The 12,672-nt window shown below is 50.8% G+C and overlaps 2 protein-coding genes across 2 annotated transcripts in view; both read left to right on the top strand.

Annotated features, from left to right (window-relative positions):
- The window catches only part of LOC146180173 (uncharacterized), a 28,232-nt gene extending 18,256 nt beyond the window's left edge, over nucleotides 1-9,976 (top strand). Inside the window, exons 4-6 of the mRNA XM_084580340.1 lie at nucleotides 610-642; nucleotides 1,078-1,146; nucleotides 9,912-9,976. Coding sequence (XP_084436466.1) covers nucleotides 610-642; nucleotides 1,078-1,146; nucleotides 9,912-9,976 — 167 coding nt within the window. The remainder of the gene's footprint in view (nucleotides 1-609; nucleotides 643-1,077; nucleotides 1,147-9,911) is intronic.
- Nucleotides 9,977-10,385: 409 nt separating this feature from the next.
- On the top strand, nucleotides 10,386-11,642 carry LOC146180172 (uncharacterized). The gene is made up of 2 exons (XM_084580338.1): nucleotides 10,386-10,722; nucleotides 11,518-11,642. Exons 1-2 carry the CDS (start codon nucleotides 10,386-10,388, stop codon nucleotides 11,640-11,642), a joined length of 462 nt encoding a protein of 153 aa, XP_084436464.1.
- The last annotated feature ends 1,030 nt before the right edge of the window (nucleotides 11,643-12,672 follow it).

Genomic DNA, 12,672 nt, shown 5'->3' with positions numbered 1-12,672 from the left:
TATTTCATGTCCAGCTGATTCCGTTTATTCTGCACAATTCAGAACATGTTTTCCTGCTGATTACATTTTTATCTGTGCAATCCATAATGTGACTGCAATACTCAAAATACACTGCAGCTCGGTATCATGTCCTGTTTCTGACTGCTAGAATGTCAGGACTATGCTTACAGCACAGTCAATCTGCCTCAATTTATAAATGTATCAATGTTGCGTACACTAATGGCGGTACTGTCGACAAATTTATATTGGAAATATAGAACCGTGTGGAATACCAACCAACTTACATGTTAAAGAAGCATTTTAGTAGGAATTTTTCAATAACCACATGAACCAAAACTTGCTATTTGAATGGCCCTAAATTATGCATGGTAACAGGACAAGTCTAAATTGCCAAGACAAGACCTTCTTTGCCGGGTATGACGTTAGATGATGGGTTCATATCAGATTTCACCGATGTCCCGGTGGTTATAGTTGCTGCTCGCAGTTGTTTTGCGTCTTGGTATATCCGAAATACTATTTATTGCTGTAGATTGAAATGTGTGCGGTAAGTTGATTTGAAAGCTCAGAGAAGTACTCATTCATTACTTTTGTTTTACAATGCCTTTCCAGGCGAGCATCCAGCCATGACGCCTACGCACCGAGGTCAGAACTCAATGTGCAATTCTGAATTAGCGTAAATAGTCTGGTTGAATAAAAATTTATACGAAAAGTGGACAAAGCTGATCAGCCGAAGTGCAATGTTCAATTTTGAGAGAGGTGTATGTTGCTCGTAAAATGAGAAGTGTGCTAGAGGACGCGATGAGTACGTATAGTGTTATGCGAATATCTGACACCGTATATGGCCTCCTAGAAAGTTGCGCTTATATCGTCTACAATCAATATTTGCATAATTACTTCAGACACTAAATCATTTAGATATTGAGCCAATATCGCACCGTCGCCATCAAGAGTATTAGGAAAAGCATGCATCTAATGACGAAAACAGCTATTTATTAAGACCGCGTTACTTTCTGTAGCTTCAGTTCCAAGGACTGGCACTGTGCAAAGCATTGTAGATTGCCTTTGTAATTGTTTCAGAGACATCAGAAAATGCGCAACCTATACGAAGACTGGTTTACATTCGCTTTATAGAATCCGACCTGGACAGTAATTTAACTACCATTCAAGGTGAAAGATTATTGAAAATGTACAATGGTTGTCAACAGTGCGGCGTTTTGAAAAACGTAATATAATCAGGTGCAGATGACATTACTGGAGCGTGGTGTCCCAACAAACAGCTGATTATGTACGTTTTGTACATTTCGAAATTCACTTTCAATATGGTTATTTCCACGACGCGTTGTTCCCAAAAATCTGCGCGATAATCTATTCGCTTTGGGAGCGCGTATCCGTAAATATATTTTCATTTCATTTCATTTATTGAAGCCTTCAAGGCCCGACGGCATTACATAAGGCGGGGCAATAACTAACATTGTACAACAGCAATGGCTTCTGCTTGGGGGGCAGGTTGTGGGGGAGGAGCAGCTTTAGTTTCAAGGGCTTCAATTTTGGTAAGTAGCATCTAGTTTTGGACCCGGAAAGAAGCTACCAGGTTATGAAGCTCGGCGTCGGCCGCCGAGCGAGCGTGAGGAGAAGGGGGGTGGGAAAAGGAGGCAACCCTACCCGAGCCGCTCACCTGTTTTCCTTTTTTTGACCGCATTTGCCCAGGCACCGCTTTCGCCTTGCTTGAGTTGGGAGTGGGCTTGCTTCCCCGAACCGCCGTGTGGGGGCGGTGGTGGCGCTTGGTCGCCTGTCGCTGTCACGCCCGCTTGAAGGCGCTTGCTTCTTGGAATTGGTGGCGTCACCACCGGTGACGTGATCTTGTTGACGTGGCTTCTTGCCCGTTGCGCCAGTTTTGCCACCCTTTTGGGCAGTCGTATTGGCGTCAAGGCGGTACTTGGCGGTACAGTCTCTGGAGTTAGTGGCATGGCCGCCACCACAAACAGCACATTTCAGCTTACACTCATGAGGGGCCCGCACTCCCTCGACGAAAGCAGCCTGTAGTCCACACAAGACACACTTACCTTGCGATGGATTTGGGCATGTGTCTGCCCTGTGGCTCACAGTGCCACACACACCGCAGGCTGGGATATTGCGGAGGTAGGGCTGCACTTGGACAATTTCTGAGTTGTAGGTCACCGTCCTTGGCTTCACTTTTCCGGCAAAAGTAAGACGAGCCTTATTGGAAGTTCCAAATTTGCGAATTTCCAAGATAGTGCCATTCCTCCACTGGACACCATCTTTCAGGGTTTCCGCTGTTTCGTGATTTGCCACCGTGATGACGCCGTAGCAAATTTCTTCGCCATTTTGCTTGAGATGGCCTCGCAGTGGCACATCTCCCTGAGCTGATTTGATCGCGAAATCACCAAGCAGACGGTCCGCCACATATTCGTTTTTGGTGCTCGCAATGAGTAGATTTTGCTCGCGGGAAACAACGAAGCTGAGTTCGGACGCCATTTGCACGCCGAGATAGGCACGCAAGGCTAAGCCCAGCTCACCACATTGGAAGACAGTCCCGTTGGCCACAGCGGTTCGGGGCTTGATGATCACGACGAAATCGTCGGGGCAGAATTTGTGGAGAGGTCTGGGCCTCCACGATGACTTGGGTTGGCGATCCTTGGCCGTGTGCGAGACGCGGTCGTGCTGAGGTTGGGTCGACTTACCTGATGTCAACCTGGCGTCTCCCGTCATCTTGGCTTTCTGGCGCTGAGAGCGGCTCTCAACGAGACGGAGGAGATTTGAGTCCCGGAGCTGGTCCGATGGTGCTGAATTGGGTTCCCCGGCTTGAGGAACCGTCGACCAGGTCATGGCGTCCGGGTCGTAGGCGCGTTGAGCCAGGGCGTTCGCCATGTTGATGCGGAGAGTGTCTTCCTCGCCGCCGGACATCGGCGCAGCCGTTAGGCTTAGCGGCGTCGCCACCGAGCGCGAGTGAAAGTCCGCTCTAAAGTGGTGAAACATTTGCCCACCGGGATTGAAGTGGTGTCCCTGTGTGCCGGGCAACTTGCTGCGTCCGATGGATGCCAATTTTGCGGTCTTTGACGAATTGGTCCGTGGCTCTAGCCAAAAACTGACGGAGCCGAGGTGCCACGCGTGCATACGTGCGCGACGCAAGGTAGCGTTCCCCAACGTGAGGAGCGCGCGAAGATACGCTCGAAATGTTGGCATGATTGGAGTTTGCCTCCAGCTGGGTCGAGTAAATGTCGAACGAGGTTCTACGTGTTACGAGCGTTTAGTCTTGTTCATCTGGTCACAGATGCTGTGCCAGCTCTGTCGAGTGAATTTTATTGCACAGTTCTCGATATTCGTATGTGCGCGCGCCAGTCTACGTCGGATATCGCGATCGCATTTCCGAGTGGCAAGTAGAGCTTCGTGCGACTTCTTGCGCTCCCACAGATGGGCGTAGTAGCGAACGCAGTGTGGGACACTGTCCTCTAACTCGACAGTTTGTGCGGCGTCGGCCACTTGTTTGAAAATTTCGGTTGTCCACGCCTTGATGTCAGTAATAGCGGGAGGTTTGTCCTGCTGTTTCCTGTGCGTCCGGAAGGAGTCCCAGTCAATCACCTGAGCCGGCCGCGTACATTGCCTGGTGGGATCGTGTATCACGATTTTGAGTATGAAGTGATCACCCCCAGGGTTTTCGTGAGTGTAAAACCAAGTCGCTTTAACTCCGGAGGTCGTGAAGGCACGATCCGGCGTTGTATCACGGTGTAGGCCCGTGCCGTGTCTAGTGGAGTAGGACATGACCGTGATAAGGGTCAGCTGGTGCGTATGCTATTATTTCAAAGGCGTCCACCTTTAGCAGAGTCATAGCGGTAGCCCCAAGCGCGGTGATGCGCGTTAAAGTCACCGAGAATGAGGAGGGGTTGCCCCTGCACCAGCTGCTGGGCTTTGAGGAAAAGCGGACCGCAAATATCCTAGACATTAATTAGAAACAGACTAGTGCAACGTTTATGCGAGGGTCGAGGTAATATTTCTAAAAATACGTATTCGAGGAAAGTTGGTGCTAAATTGTGTTGGAGGACAGTGAGATTACGTTTGACGAGAGTAGCTATTCGAGGTTTAACTTGTTCCGATAGGTATGTATTGTAACTAGCAAGGTTTGCGTTCTTGTCGCATTCACGGACAGCTATTAGATTGGGCGATCACTCGCGGCGAGGGACTGCTGGAGGACCGGACGCTTACCCGCGAAACCACGACAGTTCCACTGCCAACCATGGTGGTGTTACCCAAGCTGCTCGCCATGACTAGACTGGGAGAGTTGCGGGGTTTGAACGAGTCTCGGCGCAGGGGCCGCGGGTACCACGGTAGCGAGGAGTTTATTCTGTGCGTCTATAGTTTCTTCAGCATCTCAAATTGCTGCGCTACTTGTGAGCCGATTGTGTTGGGTGAGCGTCCGATGTGTGCTTCTAAAGCCTATAGTCGCTGCAAGGAATCCTGAAGATTTCCTTGCAGCGACTATCGCCCGTGAGATGTTCTTTGCAATACAGGCGGCAGATTGGTTTGCACGTGTCGTCGTTGGTAGGAATGGATAGTCCACACCCTCTGCAGTTGGCAGTTGGGCTTGCTCATCGTCTCGATGACCGAGCCCACCACACTGATAGCGCACCTCGTACTTCTTTAATATGTTGCATCTTTGGCGACTATTGCCCAAATAGACCCAGGTAGGTAATTGGCGCTGAGCGAATGTGATGAGTACTGCGGTGGTGTTCCCTAGCCGTCGAAAGTCCACAATGGGTGGGTTACGGTTGTCTTGTAACTCTGCTTGAATTGTATTTCAATCCAGTCGAATGTCGACGCCGCGAATCGCACCACGGCTCGAACCATCTTCTGGAAGCGCAGTAGACGGATATCTCATACGCCTTGTTGTCAACGGTGATCTCTGGGTTTCATCACCCGTTCAGCTCTTTCGACGACTGGGGTGCAGTACGTAAAAGTATTCTGAATCAGGTTAGCTTGTATTAGGTCTTCGTGACGAACAGCGTCCCTGGTGAAGCTAGCAGCCGTGCAAATCGCTTCCAGTAGTTGGCAGATTGTAAACTTGGAGAGTAGCAGTCCTTACCCGTCGGCGTACAGTTAGCTTGAGAGAGTTGCTGGGTGAGCGAGGCTTGCTCAATGCTACTTATTTTTTGGCTCGTAAGCGTCCTCGCTGCCGAGGCGTTAGTTCAGCTGCCATCTTCGCACGAAGGCAATTGTTGATTTGGGACGCTTGGTTCGGTCCCGCTTTGTCTCCAGGGAAATCTGGCATGGCACGCCATGATGTTGTTTCCGCTTCCAGGAGCTTGTTAACTTTAGTCAACCAGTCTCTGGCTGCTCATTCTTTTCGAGAAATCGGGATGCCTTCTACGGTGACCCTCAGGGCGAACAACGGCGCTGGCACGGTCCACTGCGCAGCCCAGCTGGCAAACGCTGCTGCGACGCAGGTGGCGAACGCTATGGCGACCCAGAGCTCCGTATTCTTCAGCGCGCCGCATTTGGCCTAGCGAGGCATCAGGCTTGGTCGCGGGGAAAAGTGGACCTAAAATGGTCAAAACTCACCTCAGAAAAGGCACCTCAGAAAAGGCCAACTGGCCGACTCACCGACTCATTGCAAGGGACTCCGAGAACACATTCCACAGACCGCTCAACAAGAGAGCTATGTGACACGTTATCGAACGCGGCGTCAAAAATGAAACGTGAAGACTATAACAAGCCAGGCTTTACCTCACGGCTATCGCTTAAAAACAAGCCTTCAGATTGAACTATTATTTGGTTTTGTAACGTTTGCACAGAACAAGTGCGACAGACGTAGCATTTTTATTTTCTGTGAATAATCATATTATACTGTTTCGCTGATTCTTTCCAATATAAAATAGTAATTTTGAAAAATAGGGGGTTAAGCTTGCCACAAAGCGGAAACAATCTTTGGGGTGCAGTGATATCCTATGTAACATGACATTTTTATACCGTTGTTTTTTGAAAATTTATAATTGTTTCACAATAGAATTGTTTCACAATAAGTTGTTTCACATTGTGTGGATACCTTACCCATTGCTTAGTAAAGGGAGGAAGTTGGAAGTGAGTTTCGACGAGAGAATGGGGAGCTGCAGTGAAGGGCTATGCATTAATTTCGACCTCTGGGAAGGAGGGGAAACATTATTGACCTCATTGTTATTTTACTTCAGTTTTTAGGGCTTCTTCAGAAGTGTCTCCTTGCAGTATTTCCATTAGTATTCTCCATCATTCTCGTCCACATCCTGGTCTTACCAGGAGGTGCACCAGACGTAGCTGGTCTCAGCGGCCGCTTGACCGTAGTCTTCCATTGCTCCGCACTCACGTTTCGTATTTTGCGGATCACGTCTATGATTTGACAGGCCCATTTGAGGCGATATAGTGTGTGTTTAGAAGTCAGCCATTGCGGTTGAGGCAAGCGGACACGCGTCACTTTGGTTCAGCAAATTTTACTGATTCCACACAAGCAAAACTAAGACTAGAACGCGTTTCACAGGGCTTGCAAAAAACCTGAAAGCGGCATCCAATCCCTGAGAGGTGGCAGCGGCATGCTAAAAGAACCGCTACACATGAACAAAAACTGTAAGGCGAACAACAACGCCCGAAGTAGACGGGCATCTTCTCTGGCTATGGGAGGGCGTTCCTGCGAAACGAACGAATGCGTTTCACCTGGGCTCCGTGCTTTTTTCTTTGAACTGCCGAATTTGTTGAGCCGCACCTTAATGAAAGTGCATCTACCGGCAACATGAAGTTGAGTGGACCAACGAGAACCCAAATTCCGAGGTAAGAACCCACTTTTTCCGAATTTAACGGACTTTTGTTTGCCGAGAGGAGCGCCCGCCGCTGGGGCGAACGTCGACTCCGGCTTTGGCCGGAGGAGCGGGTGGCTCAGCCCGAGCCTCCGTGAAGATTCCGTAAAGATGGCAGCAAACATCGAACCATCGGTGATTACGCAAGTGAGCATTGACCTTATAATTACCGCTATGCGAGTAGAGGTGGACGGCATCGAAATTCTACCGGACCAGTGCACAAGATCGCAAGGCTGGAAAACGGCCGGTGAGAGGGTCAGACACAGGCAAAACGGTATGCGCAAGCTAGGCCTCAATCCTGTACTTCAAGTGAGCCAAGATGGCGCCAAGGCAATGGCTGATGTCAACAGCCGGAGCAACAACCTCGGCGGAGACGTCACTGGCAGAGATACACGTCACTCAAGGGCGAAACGTATAAACAAGGGCAAATTGTTGAAGGGCGGGCGCATGCCGGACAAAAAGATGATATTATAAACACGAGGCTAGCTCCATGTGAGTGAAGGGACCCGTGTTGAACTAAGTCGAGCAACTGTGGCAGCGGCACAGATCCCTGCCAATAAAGCAAGTGAGGACGTGTACCCCAACCTCCAGCAGAATATTGTTGTGGTGAGCACCTCCTAGAGAGAGCAGGCAGACCTAGACACTGCAGTAGGAAGGATCGACATACGCGGCACGGGACACGAAGTACCTACCCTCCTACCACACGGTGAAGGGCGTCATTAGAGCCACCCCGCTCGAGGATACAGCCCAGGATATTCAGGACAATGTTGTGCACAAGTATAACCCAACCGCCCTACAGGCAAACCGGATCGGTAAGACCCGATCAGTCGTTATTGCTTTCGATGGCATAAAGTACCCAAATATGTCAGATACGGACACCTGCCCAGGGAGTGCACGTTGCATAAAAAACAAATCGGCATATGCTATGCGCGCAGAAAAGTGGGCCACACAATAGATGTTTGCCCGGACCCTTCGAACACGATTGCCGAGGGTGCGGAATCTCCAACCCCCTCGAAGATCACGATTGTGTCCCGAAGTGTGGCCTCTGCCGAAGCAAGCGCCTGACCACGGACAAGGCCTGAAAAACCCGCTTCGGGACACCATACGTCGTCTGCCGGCGGCGCCAGGAATAGCGCCGGTAGAAGGCGCCGGGAGAAGCAACCGAGACAAGAGAGGTCCTGCGGGTGGACCCGGTCGTAGCGCCTCCAAGCAACGCGGCCGCTCACACATGCCGTGCCGCAACAGCAACAGCAGTGGCTGTCAACAACAGTCGTCAGAGTCAACCGGATACCAAGGGATTGCCGAGAAAACGGTGGGCCGGAGCTACAGGTCTCCCATCCCTCAAACCAGCGAAATCGAATTCCCAACCCTCACCCCCTCCCTACCCCATAACTCACAAGCGATTCCGCTAAAGGACAGTAGCGAAGTAATACAGCTTAATCAGATCAAAGAGCGCCAAAAACGCTCAGATTAAGTCGAAGTACGCCCAAATACAAGTACTTATGACTAAGATCAAAACGCTGGCGAGTAACGGTAGCTTGGCAAATTCAGGACCCCAAGACAATAACACGGCGGCAAACAATGCCGCAGGCTTGCGGAGGGTGCCTCGGAGGGATCCCACTTCGCCCCGCCAAGGGGGACGGCGGGAGACGCTGATGCCACACAACGTGCAGCAAATAATCTAGAGGTGATGGCGCCGAAGAGAGCCCCTGACCAGAGAGAAAGCGGCGACCGCAGAGACCGCGACCACGGCAACGAACAGATCCCACAAGAAAGAGACCTGATGGCTTTTTGGCCGCAATTTCCCAAATTAACGAAAGGCTAGGCAAAATAGAGGACCGACTCAAAGCTGTTACGAGTCAGCCTCAGACGCCATCGGTGAAGCACAAACGGCAAGAGCTAAATGTAGCCTCAACATAGGCGAGGAACCGCTTTGTGTCCCTGATAAAGGAGCGGGCCGAAAAAAATAGAAAACCCGATCGCGAAATGGCGCAATCGACTTGAGACGTCCGGAAAGGATGATGCAGAAGCGAAGTAAGAAGCACAAGAAGATCAGGAGGGGGGGGGGGGGGCACTAGCGTAATTTACCAATGGAACTACCGTGGGATTTGCAACAAAGAAGCGGAACTAATGTTACGCATTGACGGGCAAGATAACAAGCCAGATGTAGTTGCTCTACAGGAGACAAACGGGAAGCCAAGACTTCCGGGGTACGTCACTTACGCAGATCCCACAGAAAACGGAACGGCGGTGCTCGTTCGCAGCAACGTGGCGGCAACTCAACATGTTATGGCGCACGGCGGGTGCGAGCACACGCTGGTCGAAATTCATGCAAGCGGCCAATTTATTTGAAATGAGCGCGTCCTGCCGGCTGTCACAACTGCAGTACGAATTTGACTGCATCGTGAACCAGGCGCAAGATTATCGGAGACCAGGCCGCTCCTGACTCTCGGCGACTTTAACGCCCGTCACACAACGTGGGGCAATATGTTCCATTCCAAGCGAGGAAAAGCATTGGCCAAAGCAATGGAGGATCACGATATGGCCTTCCTGAACGAGCCGGACGTAGCTACCAGAAGAGACAACAGTGCTGCGAGGGACACCACGACAGACCTGTCGTGGTTATCGGCCACGCTAGACATCTCCTGGAGAAGCGAAGAAGTGGACCTGGGGTCTGACCACAGGAAAATCGGCATCACTAATCGAGGTTGCCGTATCCGGATGTGTTGGAGAAAGCGCGGATCACGGATTGGGACAAGATGAGAAAGTTCATCACGGAACAAGAGGTGTCCGAGGAAGAATCAGGACAAGATGAAACCCAACAGACCTACACTGAATAGGCGAGGATCCAGAAGAAGGTCCTCCAAAAATTTACCCAAAGAATCGCAGACACCATACGTGGACGCCAGACTGACCTACAAGTGGGCGGCCCGACACTCGTTAACGCGGCGATGGAAACGTCAGAGGCACAACAGAAACATGGCCAAGCGCATAGCAGCCTTGAACAAACAGATCGCCCAGCATGCTGTCAAACCATATAGGGAGAATTGGCTGAATGCCTGCGACGGCCTGCAGGGCACGCTCTCGACAAGGAAGATGTGGGGTCCCTTGAGTCTCTGATCGACCCGTGGGGTCTCTGATCGACCCGTTGAGCAGCAAAACTGCGACAAATCGCAGCCATACTAAAGTACTGAACATGCACAAGGGAGACTGCCGCAGGCTTCCGGAAGACTTGAAGGCGAAGTACCTGAAGACAGAGAAGGAGCAGTAGCCAGTGCTCGAGAAGAACAAAGTACCCGACAAAGACGAGCTGGACCGGCCGTTTTCTGTGACGGAACTGGACAGCAATAATTGAAAGTAACAAGAAAAGCGCACCCTGCAGGGATGCCATAGCATACAAACTACTCGGTAACATTAGCGGTAAAGCGGCCCGCGGCCTCCTAGGCTACATCCAGGAAGCCTTGGAGAGTTCGCGGTTTCAAAGGCTGACAAGGCCCTCACGAGTGACAACATGCGGCCATCTCCCTCACGTCCGGCGCGGGGAAGGTGATGGAGCGCATGGTCCTGCGCCGGCTGCAGAAGCACCTCGAAGAAATGAATCAGATGCCCAAGACGATGTACGGCTTCAGGCAACATCTCAGCACCCAAGCCGTAATGATCCAACTTTACGAACTGATCGTCAAGCCGGCAACAATGCACGCGCCGCGCGGGATACTCGCCCTCGACCTGAAGGCAGCTTTTGACAACGTGTCCAACACAAGCGTGTTGCAAAATCTGAATATGATCAAGTGTGGCCGAAAGACATTCGGCTACATCAAATGTTTTCTGTCAAGCCGAACAGCGACCATCAGGATACGGGAGGAAAAGTCGGACCCTATCGAGCTCGGTAATGGGGGCACACCACACGGATCGGTCTTGTCGCCCCTGCTCCTCAATCTGGCCCTCCTGCCCCTGCCAAATCTACTCAAGCAAATCGAAGGCGTGGACCACGCATTCTACTCCGATTATAATACTTCGTGGACGGCTCGACTCGGGTTTAATGCCTGGATGGGAGACGCCTTGCAGAAGGCAGCAACGACCATGCACGAAAACCCAAAGCCGTGCGGACTGAGCTGCGCTTCCCAGAAATCATAGCTGCTTATGATCCAACCGGGAAAAACCAACAGCTGCCGCCGAACGTGATCGTCACCATCGACGGAACGACCATCAAGTTAAACAGAAGATTAGGATCCTCGGCCTACTTCTTCAGGCCGACGGGAAGGAACATGCCACCGTCACAAAGATATAGACTACAAACGAACAGATACTCAGTATGATTACAAGGGTATCTAACAGAAACCGAGGCCTCAAAGGGGACGATGCCTAGCGCCTAAAACGCGCGTTCGTCGTGTCGCGGGTTACCTACTCCGCCCCCTATCTCCAGCTGACGAAGGAGAATAGGGACGCAAACAAAATGGTTCGTAATGCAACGAAGCAAGCACTGGACATGCCTATATACTCGTCCACGTAAAGACTGCTAGACATGGGCGCAAACCTCTCTAATCAAAGAATCCGGCTTAGTCACACGGAACACGGGCGAGCCGCCCTACGCAAGATAGGATGGCAGATTGAGCCGGTACCCATCAAGGACGCCCTTCTGGAAGACTGAAAGACAACCATTCAGACCAAGGCCCCTCCCCAGAACATGACGCGGGCAAGTACGACGAGAAGCACACCGCACGGGCCAAAGCCGTAGCCCGGAAGCTGGAGGAGAATCCCAGGGCCTCTACGCAGACGCCTCGCTCCGAAAACACAGTGACCGTGTAGCGGTAGTGGTTCCGTCAAAGCCAGGCTGATCGTCAGCGCGTCCATATAGACAACAGACCCCGCAGTTGCCGAGGAAGAAGCCGTGGCCCTCGCACTCGCAAAGCCGAGCATGGACACAGTGGTCAAAAGACTCAAAGACAGCCTACAGAAGCTTCAGCAGGAGGGTAATCTCCTCCGCGGTCCGAGTCATTCTATCCTAGTGCCAACCTCCAGAAAGAGCATAGAGTTCGTGTGGGTGACGTTCTAAGGGACTCTACCAAAACTTCATACTGTCGCATACTTTCGCAATCCGATCACCTTAAAAGAAGTTTGTAGGTTTGGAGGTCTGTGCTGATACGTCCGCCGGTTCATTCGCAACTTCGACAGTATCATCGCCCCTTTAATGTAGCTTCTCGCCGGCAGGCCAAACCTCTCTTGATCAACACCCTGTGATGCTGCGTTCAATACATTACGTCGCCTACTCGTCTCTTCCTTTTACTCCACCGTGTTGACCCTGCATGTTTGACCGAAATACACAAAGATGCTTCGATATTTTACCGGCGCTGCGACAGGGGCGAGGAACAAGAAGAGGCAAGACAAGCGCTCGGACTAACAACTTTAGGCTTAATGAAACATACAAGGAAATATATTCTCACATGACAACCAGAAGCGCATGCGCTATTCCTTCACACCAAAAAAACAAAACATACAGCTATGGATCCAAATATGACAGTTCACAATCATTGATAATTACTGATGGTGTGCTAACGCACGTGTCACTATCTTTATGGATGGATAGGCTTCACCGAGTTCTCAGTGACAGTGACTAATTTTTGTGTAGAGATCTGGAAAACATTTTTATCTGCCCATGTAGTTAGTCTATTTATGGATAACTGTACTTGCCGCTCACATGTTATGTTAGTGGACATGCATGCAATATGGAGATCGTCAACATAAAGTGTGTACATTATGAATGTGTGGATTTCTCTGGTGATTGAATTATTTTTCACAATAAACAGAGTAGTATTTAAAATACACCCTTGGGAATTCC

The sequence above is a fragment of the Amblyomma maculatum genome, chromosome 9, assembly GCF_055883805.1.
Source record: "Amblyomma maculatum isolate TAMU_Amacu chromosome 9, ASM5588380v1, whole genome shotgun sequence".
NCBI classification, from domain to species: Eukaryota; Metazoa; Arthropoda; class Arachnida; order Ixodida; family Ixodidae; genus Amblyomma; species Amblyomma maculatum.
This window is presented reverse-complemented; position numbering and strand designations above follow the sequence as displayed.